The sequence below is a fragment of the Lipotes vexillifer genome, unplaced genomic scaffold (genome assembly GCF_000442215.2).
Source record: "Lipotes vexillifer unplaced genomic scaffold, Lipotes_vexillifer_v1.1 scaffold1282, whole genome shotgun sequence".
In the NCBI taxonomy this organism is placed as follows: domain Eukaryota; kingdom Metazoa; phylum Chordata; class Mammalia; order Artiodactyla; family Lipotidae; genus Lipotes; species Lipotes vexillifer.
The window spans coordinates 742,694-763,635 of record NW_006769464.1 but is presented as its reverse complement, the minus strand read 5'-3'; the positions used below and the strand labels follow the sequence as shown (position 1 = coordinate 763,635).

Here is a 20,942-nt window from a genome sequence, read left to right as displayed (position 1 = left end):
TATATATATATATCACACCTTCATCTTTATCCTTCAGCTATTAATGGGCATTTAGGTTGCTTCCATATCTTAGCTATTGTAAGTAATGTTGCAATGAACATAGGGGTACCTATATCTTTTCTAATTAGTGTCTGTGTTTTCTTTGGATAAATATCCAAGAGTGGAATTACTGGATCATATGGTAATTCTATTTTTTATTTTTTATTTTTTTATTTTTTATTTTTTTATTTTTTATTTTTTTTATTTTTTGCAGTACGCGGGCCTCTCACTGCTGTGGTCCCTCTCGTTGCGGAGCACAGGCTCCGAACGCGCAGTCTCAGCGGCCATGGCTCACGGGCCCACCCGCTCCGCGGCATGTGGGATCTTCCCAGACTGGGGCACGAACCCGTGTGCCCTGCATCGGCAGGCAGACTCTCAACCACTGTGCCACCAGGGAAACCCTATTTTTTATTTTTATTTTTATTTTTTTGCGGTACGCTGGCCTCTCACTTCCGTGGCCTCTCCCGTTGCGGAGCACAGGCTCGGGACGCGCAGGCTCAGCGGCCATGGCTCACGGGCCCAGCCGCTCCGCACCATGCGGGATCCTCCGGGACTGGGGCCCGAACCCGCGTCCCCTGCATCGGCAGGCGTACCCTCAACCACTGCGCCACCAGGGAAGCCCGGTAATTCTATTTTTAACCAGTATATTTAACTAGTGACTTTGTTTCACTCAAAGATTCATATTTTTAGGAATTCTTGTGCCAACAATGCTAATCACCCAGCATCAAATTTCATGGTATAATGGTGATTTAGGATATGCTGAGCATCTTTATTATTGTTTCCTTACTTCAAGACTTTCAATCTTATGGAAATATCCTAGTCAGACTTGTCTGGTTTGAGGGAATTTTTATACTCAATAAAAATTAAGCCAAACAGGACTTCCCTGGTGGTGCAGTGGTTGAGAGTCCGCCTGCCGATGCAGGGGACACGGGTTCATGCTCCGGTCTGGGAAGATCCCACATGCCACGGAGCGGCTGGGCCTGTGAGCCATGGCCGCTGAGCCTGCGCGTCTGGAGCCTGTGCTCAGCAACCAGAGAGGCCACAACAGTGAGAGGCCCACGTACTGCAAAAAAAAAAAAAAAAAATTAAGCCAAATATAGTGTGTCATTTAAAATGGGACTTAGTGCCAATTTTATGGCTGCAGCAACCTGGAACCCACATTCTGAGCCATTTGCTGTTTAAAAATCACACTCCTGGGGCTTCCCTGGTGGCACAGTGGTTGAGGGTCCGCCTGCCAAGGCAGGGAACACGGGTTCGTGCCCCGGTCCGGGAGGATCCCACGTGCCGCGGAGCGGCTGGGCCCGTGAGTCATGGCCGCTGAGCCTGCGCGTCCGGAGCCTGTGCTCCGCAACGGCAGAGCCACAACGGTGAGAGGCCCGCGTACCAAAACAAAACAAAACAAACAAACAAAAAAAAATCACACTCCTAAGAAGTCTGATATTTGAGGCATTTGATTGCCTGGGATCAAATATGGCTATGCTGCTTATTAACTTAATAATGGGAAACTTTGAGCTTCAGTATTCTCAACTATGAAATGCAGATAACAGTGCTTACTTCATGGGACTGTTGAAGGATTAAATAAGTTAACACATGTAAAAGTCGTAGAAGACTACCTGGCAGTGCTATCCAGATTCTACAAAATCTACAGATTCTATGGCACTAATCATCAGGGAAGTGTAAATCAAAACCAAAGTGAAATACTACTTCACTCACACACACTATGAGGGCTATAATAAAAAGACAATAACAGGTGTTTCTGAGGATGTGGAGAAATTGGAACCTTCCTACACTGCAGGTGTAAATGTAATATATCCAGTCACTTTGGAAAACAGTCTGCAGTTCCTCAAAAGGTTAAACCTAGAGTTACCATATGACCCAGCAGTTCTAATCCTAGGTATATATGCCAGAGAAATGAAAATATATGTTCACACAAAAACTTGTACATGAATGTTAATAGCAACATTATTCATAACAGCCTACAAGAAGAAACAGCCCAAATGTCCAACAACTGCTAAATGGATAATCAAACATAGTAATACATCCATACAATAAAATATTATTTAGCAATAAAAAGGAGTGAAGTACTGATACATGCTACCATGTGGCTGCACCTTGAAAACATTATGCTAAGTGAAAGAAGCCAGCAAAAAAGAACACATATGGGGGCTTCCCTGGTGGAGCAGTGGTTGAGGGTCCGCCTGCCGAGGCAGGGGGCATGGGTTCGTGCCCCGGTCCGGGAAGATCCCGCGTGCCGCAGGGCGGCTGGGCCCGTGAGCCATGGCCACTGAGCCTGAGCGTCCGGAGCCTGTGTTCCGCAACCGGAGAGGCCACAGCGGTGAGAAGCCCGCGTACCGCAAAAACAAAAAAACAAAAAAACAAAAAAAAACACATATGGTATGATTCTATTTATATGAAATGTCCCGAATGGGCAAATGCAGAGAGAAGGAAAGTAGACTCAGAGGCTGTTGAAAGGTTTTAAGGGAAAATGAGGAGTGACTATTAATGGGTGTGGGGTTTCTTTTTGGGGTGATGTAAATGTTCTAAAATTAATAGTGGTGATAGTTATACAACTGTGCATATGCTAAAAACCATTGAATTGTAACTTTAAAACAGGTGAACTCTATGGTATATGAGTTATATCCAGTAAAGCACGTTAAGTGGTTTAAAATAGATTGGAAAAAGGAACGCCCCAAAGCAACAATAACAGTATTAATAATAATAAATTAGTTCATCTCTCTAGCTTTATCCTCTTCCATTCCCACATTTACTCTATGCTCTATCCATAATGGCCTCCTTGCAGTCCCCATATTATGTCTTCCTATTTGATGTCCTGTGAACATACTATATCTGCTTCCAGGAGTTCTCTTCACCCCTCCTCTATCCGCCTAACTCCTTTATATTTAAAATTAGTCGGTCAGAGTAAGCTAATGGTTGGAAAAATGAATTCCAAAATCCAATGGCCTAACATGATAAAATTTATTTCTCACTCACGTAGACCCTCCCCAGGTGATTCAGGGATCCAGGATCCTTGCCTCTAGTAGCTCTGCTCATCCTGGAGTCTTGGAGTCTTCCAGTGTATTCTCTAAACCTGGCTGAGAGAATCTGTGGGGCATCAGCACAGATAGAACTTCGAGGAATTTTCCAAATGATTAATTCACTTTTGAACATGGTATATTTAAGATGATGTCAGGATACCCAACGGTCTTGGGTTCAGCACAGAGATCGTTAGCTTATAACTCTGCATCTCAAATATATTGCACTACTCCCCCCTCTCTCTACCATCTCTTCAGGAGGCAAGAGGTGAGTGATCTGCTTAAAAAACTCAAAGATTATTTTAAAGAATAAGAATGCTGAGGGGAGAAAAATACAATTTAACATCTCTATTGAGGAATTTATGATGTAGCACAGGATATAAGCTGGAGCTAAAGAAAACTTTCCTTAAAGTGCTATTTGTTAAAAGTTGGAATGCATTCCTTAGGACAAATCAAAGTGTGACACACAACATCCAAACTTCCTGTACACGTAGGTAAGTGTTATCAACTATCTCCCACTCCCAAATTTCTCTGCCACATTGAGGACTGTTCACGAGGAGCAGGACATGTTGGTTGTAGCAAGAGAAATTTGAAAATACTCACTTTTATGGAAGTCATAAGAGAGAAAATCTCTTTCATGTTATTTAGGATCATCCTTGATACGTTTATTCTAAAAAGTAATACACATAGCCAAATATTTTCCTCTATGTAAAATCTTTACAAAACTGAAATCCTGAGAATTCAGCTTCTGATAGAATCCATTCGCTTTTCCAGTTAGATTGGGCATAATTCTTAATTGGTCGTACAAAATCTAATATGTTTACGAAGTTCCATCCCACAGTACCTGTTATTCAGACTAGAGGCTGGAAATACCAACTCCACAATTTCAGATCTGGTCCATAATTGGGGCAGGGAGGGACTTTGGGCGGGGCCTCCAGATAGGGAGGAGGCGTTGTTAGAAAGCGGTGGGGCTAGTCTACTGGCTGTCACTACTCCAGTTAAGCCTAGTAATATTTGAGTGAGCGAGGGTCTGGTGTGTGAGCAGCATTCTCAGTGAGAACTAGTTTCCCTTGGCATTTGAGTGGAATCTGCAACTATAGGCGTTTCGTCCCCCCGGACTGCTGAGAAATGTGAGAGCTGCAGAGATGGCTGTCGCCAGCTATAGGGAGCCGGCAGAAACAAGGCTGCTCCTGAGGATGGGCTCTGCTGAGAGGCCAAAGTAGCCCCAGGGTTTTAGTGAGAAGGGAAGTGGAATGCAGTCGGGGATTGGAAGCAACACGGCACTGAAGCGGGAGAAACAGTGTAGAGAGAGAGCCGCTTTGCATCGTTTTCGAAGCCGCCGCCACTCGAGTGCCGACTTGTGAGTACTCTGCGTCTCCTGTCTGCAGACTGAAGTCGGGGAACTCTCTTGGAGAACTCTCCCAGTTAGGAAGCGCGATCCCTACAACTGCCTTCGCCTGCTCTCCCCACCTGCCTCAAGGACGGAGCAACTGCCACCCCTCCCCTGCCTACCGGACCGAGGGCAAGGGCAGTAGCTGATCGGTGCCGCCCCCTTCCGACCCAGGAGGTGGAGATTTCACCCCCTCTCCACCGTCGGGTCCAGCCAAATTCAACACCTATTTCCTCCCCGCGCTGCTCTTGTATTCCTGACACCGCCTCGTCCTTCCCCTATCCCTCCTCCCCAGAGACAAGGGAGGAGAAAAGGGGAGTCCAGGTCGTCATGACTGAGCGGAAGGCAAAGGATCCCCGGGCTCCCCACGTGGCGGGCAGAGCGGCCTCCCCCACCCAGGTCGGATCCCCTCTGCTGGGACGCCGGGACACAGGCCCCTTTCAGGCGAGTGAGACCTCGGACGCGTCGCCTGCAACCTCGGTCATACCCCTCTCCCTGGACGGGCTGCTCTTCCCTCGGCCCTGCCAGGGTCAGGACCCAGACGGGAAGACTCAGGACCAGCAGTCGCTGTCAGACGTGGAGGGGGCGTATTCCAGAGTTGAAGCCACAGAGGGTGCTGGAGGTGGCACCTCTAGACCCCCAGAAAAGGACAGCGGACTGCTGGAGAGCGTCTTGGACACGCTACTGGCGCCCTCGGGTCCTGGGCAGAGCCACGCCAGCCCGCCCGTCTGCGAGGCCACCAGCCCTTGGTGCCTCTTTAGCCCCGAGCTTCCCCAAGACGCCCGGGCTGCCCCTGTCACTCAGGGGGTATTGCCCTCTCTCATGAGCCGACCAGAAGGCAAGGCTGGTGACAGCTCCGGGACGGCAGCTGCCCAGAAAGTGCTGCCCAGGGGCCTGGCACCGTCCCGGCAGCTGCTGCCCCCGACGACCGGGAGCCATCACTGGCCCGGGGCCGCAGTGAAGCCCTCTCCGCAGCCCCCTGTGGTGGAGGTGGAGGAGGAGGATGGCTCCGAGTCCGAGGGCTCCGTGGGTCCGCCTCTGAAGGGCAAACCCCGGCCTGCAGGAGGTCCAGCGGCCGGAGGAGGAGCCGCGACCGCTGCTCCAGGGTCAGCCGCAGGAGGCGTCGCCCTGGTCCCCAAGGAAGATTCCCGCTTCACGGCGCCCAGGGTCGCCCTGGCGGAGCACGATGCGCCAGCGGCGCCCGGGCGCTCCCCGCTGGCCACTACGGTGATGGATTTTATCCACGTGCCCATCCTGCCGCTCAACTCGGCCTTCCTGGCCGCCCGCACCCGGCAGCTGCTAGAGGGAGATAACTATGACGGCGGGGCCGCAGCAGTCAGTGCCTTTGCCCCGCCGCGGGGCCCGCCCTCGGCCTCGTCCGCCCAGGTCGCGGCCGGCGACTTCCCCGACTGCGCGTACCAGCCCGACGCCGAGCCCAAGGACGACGCATTCCCGCTCTATGGAGACTTCCAGCCGCCCGCCCTGAAGATCAAGGAGGAGGAGGAAGGCGCCGAGGCCGCCGCGCGCTCCCCGCGGCCGTACCTGGTAGCGGGTGCCAACCCCGCCGTCTTTCCCGATTTCCCGCTGGCGCCGCCCGCGCTGCCTACGCGAGCGCCGTCGTCCAGACCCGGGGAAGGGGCGGCTGCCGCCGCACCTGTCGGTGCGTCTGTCTCGTCCGCGTCCTCGTCGGGCTCGACCCTGGAGTGCATCCTGTACAAGGCGGAGGGCGCGCCACCCCAGCAGGGCCCGTTCGCCCCGCCACCCTGCAAGGGGCCGGGCGCGGGCGCCTGCCTCCTGCCGCGGGACGGCCTGCCGTCCACCTCGGCCTCGGCCGCCGCCGCCGCCGCCGCCGCCGGGGCGGCCCCAGCGCTCTACCAGCCGCTCAGCCTCAACGGGCTCCCGCAGCTCGGCTACCAGGCCGCGGTGCTCAAGGAGGGCCTGCCGCAGGTCTACCAGCCCTATCTCAACTACCTGAGGTGAGGGCCCGGGGCGGGGCGCGCCCGGCGCGTCGCGAGAGTAGCGGTGCGGCCGCTGGCCGCCGCCAGCTCCCGGTCCTCAGCGCCCGGCTCCGGCTCCGGCTCCGGCTCCGGCTCCGGCTCCGGCTCCCCCGAGTGGCCGCGAGGGGTGGGTGGCCGGGGCGGGGCACAGCACAGGTTGGCTTCCTTTTCCTTACCTCTTCTCCTCATTTTTTGGGGGGACACCAAGGGGGCGCAGAATATGCTGTTTCTGGAGCGTACCTCCCCGAAAATATGTTTCTACACTTTTCAGATCTGCGCGATCCCAAGACGAGACCAGCCGTGATTTCTAAAAGTGCAGCGTCACTCTAGGTCCGCTGTAGCCCCGCGGAGCGGAAGGGGTGCGGCGAGTCGGGGGCCTTATAAAATGCTTTTCTTCGTAGAAGGACAATTACTGGGAATGTCTGTCTTGGAGAGGAGACATTAACGCCCCGTTCTCCCGGGAGGGGTGGCACTGGATGTTGGGTAGCGGGCCAGAACCCAAAGCAGAACCGTCTCAGGGGTCTGGACACTCAACCGCTTCATTTTCATACGAATCTCAAGATTTAAATTAATTTATGTGTAATATGATTACATTACGGATTGAAACATCAATCACTGCAGTACCTTGTATTCTAATATTGTGTCGAGTTCGCTGCAACTTTTTTTCACACAGATTTTAAAAAAACATTTTAATTTACCTACGGGAGTAATGGAATTTTAAAGAAAAAAGAAAAAATGCTCTCGGTTTGGAATCTTGTGTTGTGAATAGTCAAAACAGTGGCAAGTATACTGAACAATACTTTAAAATGACAAACACATATTCTTGTTTAACTACAGAGTTGAGTTTTAAAAACTCAGTAGCATCACTAAGTATGATTGTACTCTTAAAGCAAAACCACGTTTATCGTTACCCAGTGTACAAGGTCATAACATTTGATTTGTCAGAGACTGAACTGATTCTCTATAAGGAGTTTGGTAGAAATATTTTTTTCTGGATATAAAATTATATATTAATTATTTATTATTCTTTCGTGTTGGTGCTCCTGATGAAAGGCTAATAACTTTGCCAGTCTGATGAATCCAGTAACAGGTAGTACATCAAGTTTAGTTTGCATGTCTTTCAAGTGTATTCGGTTCTATTTTCTAAAAGCCCTTTCACTCTGTCAATTCTGGGTTAAGAAAACTTTAGTATTAGATAGTGGTGCACCTAAAAATAAATGGAGTACTTTGTTTTGCATTTCAAGGCCGGATTCAGAAGCCAGCCAGAGCCCACAGTACAGCTTCGAGTCATTACCTCAGAAGATTTGTTTAATCTGTGGGGATGAAGCATCAGGCTGTCATTATGGTGTCCTTACCTGTGGGAGCTGTAAGGTCTTCTTTAAAAGGGCAATGGAAGGTAGGCTCCTTTCCCCGATCCTTTCTTGTTGGTTTAATTGTAAATGGAGACCATCTAATATTTTATAGATTTTAATCAGCCCTTGCTTCCTCTAAGAAATGGTGATATTTTCGTATAACTTATATGACGATGTTTTAAGAATATATTTTTATTTATAATACTCCGTATTGAATGGGGTTGGATGTTATAATTGCATACTATTTGACTAACGTTTTTAATATTAGACACGAGTCACACTAATCTTGGGAACAATGTGAACATTGTTCATTAACTATTTAACTTTAAAGAAACAGATTTGTTCTGATTGTATTTTTACATTTCTATCATATATATTTTATATAACATATACCAAATTAAAATTTTCTTTCAAAAGAAAAATGGTAAAAGTTGTCAAAATTCTATATGTACATATATATGATGCAGTTACAAATTTTCTACATGATTTTGTCTTTTCTCTACATGCATGTTTATTTAATAATTATATAATGGTAATTCTAAACAAAGTTTAAAAGTTCCCTTTTTGTTTAGTATATTTTTGTAGGTGCATAGGAAATAGGTGTAAACAGTTTAAAGCAAAAGAAAAATTTAGACATCACAGTTATATAATTTCTGAAGAAGTATTTTGCTTTAAGTAAGGCTTTCATGTTTTTAAAATCATCTAAATTACATATTTACCTAATGATATTGGATTGACTTGCATAGTGTATTTCAGACTTGAACTTTCATAGAATATATGTTTTAATTTCTCTTTCTATCTACACTAAACTCTAAGCAGCCAAACACATTTATATCTGAAGACAGAAATACATTTAAACATCATTTCACATTTGGATTCTAGCAATAAGTGTATTTTATAACAAGCTGATGTGAGTTTAGGGTTCTCTCTGGAGTTCTGATATCACACCGACACAAGGAACCAAAGATCTGAATGTCTGCTTTTTTGTTTCCTGTTTGTGAGTTCTCTAATTTCAAGAGCCCTCTACTTATGAGCAGGAAAGGAGGGAGTGGGGAATTTTTACCTTAAGGGAGAGTTCAAAGGAGTTGACATGCATATTTAATACACATTTACACCAAAAGAATATTAACCCAAAAGACATTTAACAAAAAAATTCACTATACCTGTAGATAGCTAACATATAATTCTTTACAACTGCTATGCCCTTTTGATGAAAATGATTCCCAACTATTTATTAATGGTATGTGTACCTCTCCTACTGAAATTAATTCTTCATAAAAAATAATCGCTTTGTGTATTTCTAGAACGTGATTGTTTTCCCCAAAGGATGAATGTATTTAACTGATGTTGAACATATGTATTCAGCTTCAGGGGTTTTAATTGCATTTTAAATTAGTTGAGGTACTGTGACAAGAGGTTATGTGAGAAAACGGGACAACTGACAGTAGCCTTAACTTTCCAACTGACATCATTTAGTCATAGTTACAGTTGGAAGTCCTTTGTGTGGAAGAGTCAATTCTCCAGTGCATAATTGGAATTACTATTCCCATCTGACTTTGGTTCTGGTTTCTTGAACATTTCCCCCTGCATTAATATGATTTTCTTTATGCTTACAGTCTCCTTAGACTAATTCTTAAGTGAATGACCCCCTTGGAGTCCTCTAAAAGCCAGTTTATTCTAGCCCAGCTCCCTCATTTTACAGATATACAAGTCCCAAAGGCATAATGAGTTTCTAAAGAGCATACAGCTAGTCGGTAGCTGATTGTTAGTCAACACAGGTTAGATTTTCTTTAATTGCAATGCTTATAAATCAGAGATGGTATGCAAAAGTAGATATATGACAAATGCTACTTCATTCTTGAAAGTTACTTCAAAAGTGCATATAGCACCATTATTATCAGAATAGCATCCTAAACGTAAAGGAAGTCTTCCCAAATTTACTCCTAGAAAGCATTTGTTGGACCACTACTGTTGGCGTGGTTCTGTTTTAGTTTTGAGTAATAGAAACGAAGTACCTTTATTCAGCAATATTTACAAAGAGGAGCTCAAGATAGATGTTGATAAATCATTCATTTGGCTATTAGAGGACAAGTAAGATTATTGATCTCTGGACATTGAGGAGAGCTTATAAGTGTATATGTTCAAGGAAGAGTGAAGAGATTAAGATTAGACTGACTAAGACTCGAAGATTCATATTAGAAAATTGTTAGAGTTAAAGATTAGGAAGTTTGATTGCCAGTGCTTGCTTGAATCAGTGATTTAAGCCAAGAAAATAGAATGTTCTGGGAGTTTTCAAGAGTGAGAAAGATGAGGAGAAGAATTTTTGTAATTGGAGAAAAATACCAGGTTTGAAATCTTAAAGTAGGGCTGTGTGATAAGCTGCTTCAAGGTAGAACTATGTGTGGATGCCAATATGTCCGGAAATTGAAAGTCAATAGTCAAAAATATGGATATTAATGTTACCAAGGATAATGATTAATACTGGCATTCGGGAGTGCTTTCTATGTGCCAGTGACTAAGTGTTTTATGGGACTTAACTCATTTAAGCCTTATAATGTAGACATTATTATTACTTTCAATTTACAAATGAGGAAACTGAGGTTCAGAGATGTTAAATTGCCTTAATCACAGTTAAGAAGTGGTGGAGTAGGATTCAAATCCAAGGGGTGTGACTCCAGAATCTGTGCCCTCCACCACTGTACTTCCTTTCTCATAATAGGAAATTCAGTTTAAATTCCGAAAAGAAACAATAGAGGGTTGGAAGAAAAAATGTGAGCCAAGTGATAAAACATCTAGGAAGGTAAAAATGAATCCTAATGGAGAATTCAAGATCAAGGGTGGTTAGAAGTGTGTGATGTAAATGGATGGGTGATACTAACTCCACATTTAAGGCAGCAATGAGAAGACACAGTTAGGGGCCAAGAGGCAGTTTTCCCACCTCTCCTGCAAGTTAGAAGTGGGAGATAATAATGCCTATGAAGAAGTCACCCAGGAAAACTGGATTTCCCTTGGTATGAGACAGAAAAGAGAAGAGGCAGAGAAAAAAGATACCACTGAAGAAGTAGGGGTATGGGGTGGGGAGAAATGACCTCTCTCAAGCTGAGAAAAAAAAAAAAAAAAAGAATTAGCCAAAAAGTAATTGGTTGAATAGCCCATTGCATTCCTTTACTAATACTAGGACTGAACCAGGAAGTGGTCAGAAATTGCCTTAATACCTTTCAAGGAGAAGTCATAATGACCTGCCAGTTCTATAAATTCAGGCTACTGGCCTTGTATTAAGAAGGAAAAGATCATTTCTCACTGGCTTACCTCTGTATGCACTGTGACTAGCTCAGTGCTAGGAATATACTAAACATTCAGTATATAACTGTTTGCTAAATGAACCAGTCATAACAGATGATGCCAAGCTATTATTCTTTGCATGTTTTACACTGTGACAGCATTTGTAGTGAATAGATTTGATGGAATATGGTTGGGAAATATTGTAATACAGTTGAAACATACTATTTAGAATATACTAGGCTAAGTAGGTATTGATGGATTTTTAATTATATTACATTGTTAGCCTCATTTTTTCTATCTTTATTGAGGTATAACTGACAAATAAAATTGTAAGATATTTAAAGTGTACAATGTGATGATTTGGTGTATATGTGTGTGGTAAAAGAATTCCCCCCTCATCAAGTTAATTAACATATCTATCACCTCACTTATTTGCCTTTCTTTTTGGCAAGAACGTTTAAGTTCTACTCTCCTAGCAAATTTCAATTATACAGTACTGTACAATGTTATCTATTATAGTCACGATATTATACATTAGATCCTCAGACCTTATTCACCTTATACCTGAAAGTTTGTATCCTTTTACCAACCTCTCCCTATTTCCCCATCCCCCAGCCCCTGGTAACCACTTCTCTGCTCTCTGTTTCTATGAATTCAACTGATTTTTTTGATTCCACATGTAACTGATACCATGTGGTATTTTTCTTTGTCTGGCTTATTTCACTTAGCATAATTTACTCTAAGTTCATCTAATTTTTTGTTCATGTATTAATTAACCAAATATTTATTGAGCATCTGCTGTATGCCAGGCACTACGCTAGGTGCTAGTTGAAAAGCAGTAAAACAGGACAGACCTAACTGGCTGCAGCACTAGTGGAGTTTTTAGTGTAGTGGAGGGAAGGGACATCTATCAATTAGCATGCAGGTATCAAGTTATAGATGTGCTAAATGAATGGGTTATGCCTGGACAGCTAGAGAATTGACCCTTCTGACAAAAGCTGGGGATGGTGGGAAAAGTCTTTTGGAATTAGAAAGACACCATCATAAGTAGACCACAGAAGAAACTGAACAGAAATGAAGTATTTTTAAGAAAATCATATTTCTTTCTGAAGTTGAGTAGAGTTGGTGTCATAGTCTAAAAATGAAAACTGACTTGGTAGCATCGTTCTCCCTGGTATGACTTCCAAAACAGAAACAATAAACATTCAAACTTTTTAAAGGTTTTATTATTTTTTAGAGCAATTTTAGGTTTACAGCAAAATTGAGAGGAAGGTACAGAGATTTCCCATGTACCTCCTGCCATGACACATACATAGCTTCCCCTATTATCACAGTCCTCCACCAGAGTGGTACAACTGATGAACCTACATCGACACGTCATAATCACCAAAAGTCCATAGTTTACATTAGGGTTCATTCTTGGTTTTGTAACATTCATTGGGTTTGGACAAATGTATAATGACATGTATCCATGGTTAGAGTATCATACAGAATATTTTTGCTGCCCTTCCAAATCCTCTGTGCTCTGCCTATTCGTCCCTTCCTCCTCCCCAACTCCTGTCAACCATTAATATTTATATTGTCACCATAGTATTTTGCCTTTTCCAGAATGTCATATAGTTGGAATCATACAATAGGAAGCCTTTTCAAATTAGGTTTTTCCCTTAGCAATATGCATTTAACCTTCTTCCATGTGAAAAGCTCATTTCTTTTTAGTGCTGTATAACATTCCATTGTCTGGATATTCCACAGTTTATTTACCCATTCACCTACTAAAGGACATCTTGGTTGCTTCCAGATTTTGGCAATTATGAATAAAGCTGCTATAAAGATCTGTCTGCAGGTATTTGTGTGCACATCAATTTTCAACTCCTTAGGGCAAATAGCAAGGAGTGCAATTGCTTAGTAAGAGTATGTTTAATTTTGTAAGAAACCACCAAATTGTCTTCCAAAGTGGCTGTACCATTTTACAGTCCCACTCTCAATAAATGAGAGTTCTTCTTGTTTCACATCCTTGCCAGCATTTGTGTTTCTCAGTGCTTTAGATTTTGGCCATTCTAATAGGTGTGTAGTGGTAGCTCATTATTGTTTTGACTTAAATTTCCCTGATGACATATTATGTGAAGTATGTTTTCATATGCTTATTTGATATCTGTATATCTTCTTTGGTGAAGTGTTTGTTAAGGTCTTTGGCCTATTTTTTGTTTTTTTTCTGTTAAGTTTTAAGAGGGTTTTTTGTTTTTTGTTTTGTATATTTTGGATAACAGGCTTTATCACATATGTATTTTGCAAATATTTTGTCCCATTCTGTCTCTTTATTCTCTTGGCAGTGTCTTTCACATAGCAGAAAATTTTACTTTTGATGAAATCTGGTTTCTCAGTTCTTTCTTTCCTGGATTATGACTTTGGTATTATATCTAAAAATTTATCACCAAACTCAAGGTCATCTGGATTTGCTCCTATGTTATCTTTCTTTTAGGAGTTTTATTGTTTTGCATTTTATATTTAGTTCTGTGATACATTTTTTTTTTTTTTTTTTTTTTTTTTTTTTGCGGTACGCGGGCCTCTCACTGCTGTGGCCTCTCCCGTTACGGAGCACAGGCTCCGGACGCGCAGGCCCAGCGGCCATGGCTCACGGGCCCAGCCGCTCCGCGGCACACGGGATCCTCCCAGACCAGGGCACGAACCCGTGCTCCCTGCATCGGCAGGCGGACTCCCAGCCACTGCGCCACCAGGGAAGCCCCTGTGATACATTTTGAGTGGATATTTGTAAAGGGTGTAATGTCTGTGTCTAGATTCACTTTTTTGCATAGAGGTGTCCAGTTATTCTAACACTACTTGTTGAAGAAACTGTCCTTTCTCCATTGTATTGCCTTTACTCCTTTGTTAAAGATAAGTTGACTATATTAATGTGGTTCTATTTTTAGACTTGCTATTCTGTTCCATCCATCTATTAGTCTGTTCTTTCACCAATACCACAATGTCTTGATTATTGTAGCTTTATCATAAATCTTAAAGTCAGGTAGTGTCAGTCCTCCAACTTCAGTATTGTGTTTCCTATCTTGGGTCTTTTGCCTCTCCATATAAACTTTAGAATCTTTTGTTAATATCCATAAAATGGCCTTCTGGGATTTTGATTGGGCTTATATCTGTAGATCGTTTGGGGAAGAACTGACATCTTGACAATATTGAATCTTCCTATCCATGAACATGGAATATCTCCCCATTTATTTAGTTCCTTTAGCCCATTTATTAGAGTTTTATGGTTTTCCCCATATAAACCTTAAACATATCTTGTTACATTTATACCTAAGTACTTCATTTTTTGGGGTGCTAATGTAAATGTATTGTGTTTTTAATTTAAAATTTCACTTATTCATTTCTGGTACATAGGAAAGCAGCTGACTTTTGTATATTAGTCTTGTATCCTGTGACCTTGCTATAATTGCTTATTTCTTCCAGGAGTTGTTCTGTCAATTCTTTTTGGATTTTCTACATAGAAGAACATACCATCTGCAAACAAAGACAGTTTTATCTCTTTCTTCCCAATGAGTATAGCTCTTATATTCTTTTCTTGTCCTATTGCATTTGTAGGACTCCCACTACAGTGTTGAAAATGAGTGATGAGAGGAGATATCTTTGGCTTGTTCCTAATCTAATGGAAAGTCTTCTAGCTTCTCACCATTAAGTGTGACATTAGCTGTAGGTTTTTTGTAGATATTTTTATCAAGTTGAGAAAGTTCCTCTCTATTTCTAGTTCACTAATAGATTTTTCATGAGCAATTGTTGGCTTTTGTCAAATGCTTTTTCTGCATCTGTTGATATGATCAAGTGATATTTCTTTTTTAGCTTGTTAATGTGATGGAACACATTAATTGTCAAATGTTGAACCAGTCTTGCATACTTGGGTTGAATCCCATTTGGTCATGATGTACAATTCATTTTTATACTTTTTTGGATTTAATTTGCTAAGATTTTGTTGAGGTTTTTTGCATCTTTATTCGTGAGAGATATTAGTCTATAGTTTTCTTTTCTTGTAATGTCTTTGTCTAGTTTTGTATTAGTATAATGCCGGCCTCATAGAATGAGTTAGGAAGCATTCTCTCTGTTTTCATCTCTGAAAGAGAATGTAGAGAATTGGCATAATTTCTTCCTTAAATGTTTGGTAGAATTCATCATTGAACCCATCTGGGCATGGTGCTTTCTGTTTTGGAAAGTTATTATTGATTCAAATTCCTTAATAGCTAAAGGTCTATTCAGATTGTCTGTTTTTTCTCATGTGAGTTTTGGCAGATTGTGACTCTCAAATCATTGGTCCATTTCATCTAGGTTATCAAGTTTGTAAGCATAGAGTTGTTCATGGTATTCTTTATTGTTCATTTAATGTCCACGGAATCTATAGTGATGTCTCCTCTTTCATTTCTGATATTAGTAATTTGTGTCCTCTCTCTTTTTTTGTTAGTTATCCTCTCTAGAGGCTTATTGATTTTATTGATCTTTGCAGAGAACCAGCTTTTGGTTTTGTTTATTTTCTTTATTCATTTCCTCTTTTCAATTTCATTGATTTCTGATCTAATTTATTATTTCTTTTCTTCTACTCATGTGGCTTAATTTACTCTTTTTTTCTAGTTTCCTAAGGTGAAAGTTTAGAAGATAGACCTTAGATATTTTTTCTTCCCTAATATAATATTTAATGCAAAATATTTTCTAATATATTTAATGCTAAAAATTTCCCTCTAAGCACTGCTTTTGATGTATACCACAGATTTTGATATTTGTGTTTTCATTTTCATTTAGTTCAAAATACTTTTAAATTTCTCTTGAGATTTCTTCTTTGAATCATGTGTTATTTAAAGTGTGTTGTTAAATCCCCATGTACTTTGAAATTTTCCAGTTGTCTTTCTGTTATTGATTTCTAGTTTAGTTTCTTTGTGGTATAAGAACAGACATTGAATGATTTCTGTTCTCTAAAGTTGTTAAGGTATGTTTTATGGCCTAGTGTTATGGTGTGTTTTATGTGGCTTATCTTGATGAATATTTAACGTGAGCTTGAGAAGAAGGTGTATTCTGCTGTGTTGGATGAAGTAGTCTATAGATGCCAATTATGTCTAGTTGATTGTTGATGTTGTTGAGTTCAACTATGTCCTTACTGATTTTGTGCTTGCTGGATCTATTTCCGATAGAGAGGTGTTGAAGTGCCTAACGGTAATAGTAGACTCATCTATTTCTCCTTGTAATTCTATCATTTTTACCTCACAAAATTTTGATGATATATTGTTAGATGCATACACATTAAGAAGTGTTATGTCGTCTTGGAAAATTGGCCCCTTTATCATTATGTAATGCCCCTCTTTACTCCTAATAACTTCCCTTGCTTTGAAGTCTCCTTTGTTTGTTAATTTTTTTTTTTTTTTGGACAAACTCATGAATTATTTTTTCTGTCTTTAGAGCTCTATAGTGCTTTCTCCATCTTTTTTAGTCCACAACATTATCCAACAATCCCTTCCACCATAATTTCTTTGATTTATATTTGGGCACTTGAGAAGACAATTTGCCAATAATCTTATTTAATTTAATTTTCTCTCCATAGAGTCAACCCTATGGCAGTTTTCCTGTTACTCTAAAACTAAACATGTATTAATTCACTGGACTTCACTTCTAAACTCTATAAATAATAATAAATACTATTATTAATAGATAATAAACTGGATAATTTATTCTCAAGCTGCAGGTCTCTCAGTTTAATATTTAGCCTGAGTAGTAAGCTGGTTTTAAGCACAATTTTGCATTATGATCCATTGATATAAGCCTCCGCTTTACTGAAAAAGAAATGGTGAGAAAGATGGCTTTTGGTATCATCAGCTCAATACTTGATTATGTAGAGTTCTTAATCCTACTGCAAGAACATGAAGGGGAAGTATTGGTATGAAGACATCCATGCCAATGCTAACAGATAGTGCCCTTTTCCAGCCTTCAAGTTGTTGTACTTTAACTACTCAAGTAATGCAACGATACATTCTCCTTAAAAAAAATCGAAACATCACCAATGAGACTTAAATTCTCTTTATCAATACCTCTAATCTGTTCCCTTCCCTACCGTTCTTCTATACCTCTATCTCAATTTTTTACAATTTTGTGTAGATGTGTATAATATGTTGTTTTAGATATGTTGATACATAAATGGTATCATATATCACAATTTGTGTATCACTCCTCATTTTTTTCATGAAACAATGACTTGAAGCCCTGTATGTTGATATATATTCCTAGCTTGTTCTTTTAACTATTACATAATACTTCATAAGATGAAAATCCTCTTAGTATTGCCATTACTTGAGTAAGCACTTTTTGTTCTTGTCTGCTTGGGTACCTGCCTTGCTCCTCTTTCTAGAATATAATTAAGTATTTTGATACTCTAAAATAAATCTAAATGAATTAAATGATTAGCTTGCTTCATGCTGCTAAAATGATTTAATTCATTAATTTATTCACTCTACATACATGTATTGATACTTACTGCATTTAAAAGTTACTTGTGCTGGGAATACAAAGATGAATGTGTATGCAGTCCATGTCTTTGACATGTACAAAACCAAGAAGAAAACAAAAACAAAAATCCTGTCAATCAATTAGTGAACATGAGAATACATTGATATGAGTTATGCCAAAGCCATGCATGATCCACCCTAGGGTTCAGTTAGAGAAATCTAGAAGGATTGGAGTTTTTTCCACTATTATATCTTAATGTTGTGTGAGAAGCTTATTCATTTAACAAACACTGTACTTACACTTGATCATGACCAGGCACTGTTCTGAGTGCTTTACTATATTAAGTCATTTAATTCCGCCAAAAGTCCCATAAGGTGGAGGTACTCTCATTATTTGTACTTCACCAGTGAGTATACAGAAAGGTCACCACACAGTGTAGGGACCAAGATTCAAACACAGGGCATCTGACTCCAACTTCTGTGTTTTGTGTGCTTCTACGCTGTCTCTCCAGATTGTTTTGTACTTGAACAAAACAATTAATTACTTTATAATTTTTCAAACAAAAACATGATATTTTATGGGGGACTGGTTTTCAAGTTTTGCTCCTTAAATCAGTCGCATTCATTCTTAGCCCAGAAGAGCTCCGCTTTTGTCTGTTTACTTAGTTGACTCTTCCACTTAAGATTTTATTTGAACAAAGAATTCTCTGCCAACATTTTCGTTAAATGCCGCTGCATTATGACAGGAAACCCTCAGGCCGCAGTCAAGTGTTTATTCTGGTACTTGAGCCAATCCTACACAGTTTCTTGACTCTTATTTGCTGAAAACTTTTTGACATCTGTGCAAAGAGAGGATGAACATTTGGTCAAGATTTCAAATCTAACTCTTCAGTATTCTAACAGAATATCAACATTGTCACATGAAAATCACATCTGAGTTATAGAGCTCTATCTTTTGTCAGCAAAACAAAGTAACTGCAGGAGATCTTTCAGCAATAACTTATTTAAAGGACTGATTGAAATAATTGATACTTAAGACAGAGACTCCAAAACAGGCCCACAAATTTTTTACTGGCCTGGATTTTTAAGTTTTATCCTCATTTACAACATTAGAAAATCACATATTCTGTCATCTTCTGTACCTACCTAATTTGTGGAAGGGTAAATGAACACAATCTCCTTCTTGTTGCTAGATGACCTTCATGTAATAAACTACATAATGCCTACTCCACCAAATTTATCAGCCTATTGTGTTTTCCTTTTTACTTTGACTTCTACAAAGCAAAGAAGTAAATTTTCATGCTCAATTTTTTTAAAATATAATTAACTTAGGTTTCTGGTGTCATTCACAACTGCTACTACAGCCTTTGGTGTTATGTACTTTATACAACATTTTAAGAAATCATATAATCTTTTTTGAAACACAGTACTCAATCATTATTTCTTAAGGGAAAAAATACTTCCTATGTTTTCTCTTGTATGACGCAGTGAGTTATTTAAGAAATTGAATAAAAAAGTAGTGAGTATGGACAATGAGCTTGTTATTTAACATTTGTAGGAGACATAAACATTAAAGTGTGAAAATAATGGTTATTATTTATTAAATGTTTACTAAATTTAGGCACTCTCCTAGTTTTTTTACATATACTAACTTATTTAACCCTCAGAACAATCCTCTCAGGCAGGTTCTATTTTCCTCATTTTACAGATTAGGTTCATTGAGTTAGTGAAAAGTAGGGCAGAACTCAATTCCTGGAGCTCATGCTTTTACTCTTTCCTGAGTCCTTGTGGCCTGTACAGTAGAAGGTACAGTCCTTGATTTCAAGGAGCTTGTGGGCAGCCTACAGTTTAGTGTCTGATTAAATTCTTTGATGCAGACTTGGAATGCTGAAGTGCATCAGGGAAGAAGGTACCAATATCTGTCATTACTGACGGCCTGTGTAATAGAAATCATGCTAAATGCTGTATATTCATTATCTCTCTTCTTATCCCCACTTTTTAGGTATCTGAGCAGAGACTCACGAGTTAAGTAACTTACCAAAACTAGTAGGTAATGCTGTAAGAGCTTATTTATTTTGTCCTGTAATAGTTAGAAAAGGTGATTTATTGGAAATACTAGGATATTGATATTCACAACCTTTAAAAAATAGATAAAGGTTAGGAGTTAAGAAGCTTTCATTTTCAGATGGGTTATTCAATAAATGGTCTTGGAACTACTGGCTTATTATACAAAAGAAAAATTTCAGGTGGGTCAACAATTTAAGTGTTTTTTTTTTAAGGAAAAAGATTCAAAAGCATGGAAAGAAAAGATGGAGGTATGTATTTATAATATTGGAATGGCAAAACTTTCTAATATTGACATGAAGTCCAGAATTCAATCAAATTTGGTCCATTTTGTTACATAAATAAATTTCAAACTTTTTCTATAAGGCAAAAAGCAAAGTCAAGGGACAAATTGTAAAACTATTTGTAACACATGTATAAATCAAAAGAATGTTATTGCTAAAATGCAGAATGTTCTTAACCTTTGTTCTTACAAAGAAAAAAAGATGAACAGCCAAAAAGAAAAGTGAGCAAAAGATATGAAGACAATTCACAAAACATAGTCTATTGAGGGATGAAAAATGTTCAATGTGCTAATAATTATTACTGATTAAAATAATAGTGGGCATACCAACAATCAGATTGATAAAACAATGAATAATGGCCATTTAAAAGTTGGAGGGCAATTTGATATTATCTATTAAAAGTATTCATCACTTTGGCCCAACAATTCTACTTCTAGAAACTGTTCCTTAAAAGAACTCTAGAAATCTGTAGAAATACCTCTACTTCTAGAAACTGGTCCTTAAAAGAACTCTAGAAATCTGTAGAAATACCTCTAGGTAGATTTTGAGTACACATTATTTGCAATACTGAGAAAATGAAAACAGTTCAAATGTCTGCTAATAGATTAAGAAATTATTATATACCCTTGCAATAAAATACACTGTGACATTAAAAAGAATGAGCTAGCTGTCTACTGAAAAGACATCTTAAATATATGATTTTGTGAAAAAGCAAGTAACAATATCATTTGGGGTAAAAATAATTTCACCCTTTTGATATTACTATATATAGAAAACTATATGAAAAAAAATACAACAAACTGCTTACTGTTGGGATATGATATGGTGATATGTTTTGTTCTTTAAGCAAGAATTTCCTGAAGAGGCCACCCTTGCACATCTACCTAGTGCCTGACTTCTCTCCACACTAGCTCTACCTAGCATGAGCTGGGCTCTGCTCCCCTAGTGCTATCTAGTGGCAGTAATGCACCACTTTTCACCTTCAGGCACCCAAGGAAGTTGAAAGAGACCAAC

At 40.2% G+C, this 20,942-nt stretch overlaps 1 protein-coding gene across 2 annotated transcripts in view; it reads left to right on the top strand.

The window, feature by feature from the left end:
* The first annotated feature begins 3,779 nt into the window (after positions 1–3,779).
* The window catches only part of PGR (progesterone receptor), a 108,664-nt gene continuing 91,501 nt past the window's right edge, over positions 3,780–20,942 (top strand). The window contains exons 1-2 of one of the 2 annotated variants that reach the window (XM_007445611.1): positions 3,780–6,437; positions 7,703–7,854. In XM_007445611.1, coding sequence (XP_007445673.1) covers positions 4,792–6,437; positions 7,703–7,854 — 1,798 coding nt within the window. In that variant the 5' untranslated portion in view covers positions 3,780–4,791. The remainder of the gene's footprint in view (positions 6,438–7,702; positions 7,855–20,942) is intronic. The other variant, XM_007445612.1, reaches the window with a different exon arrangement.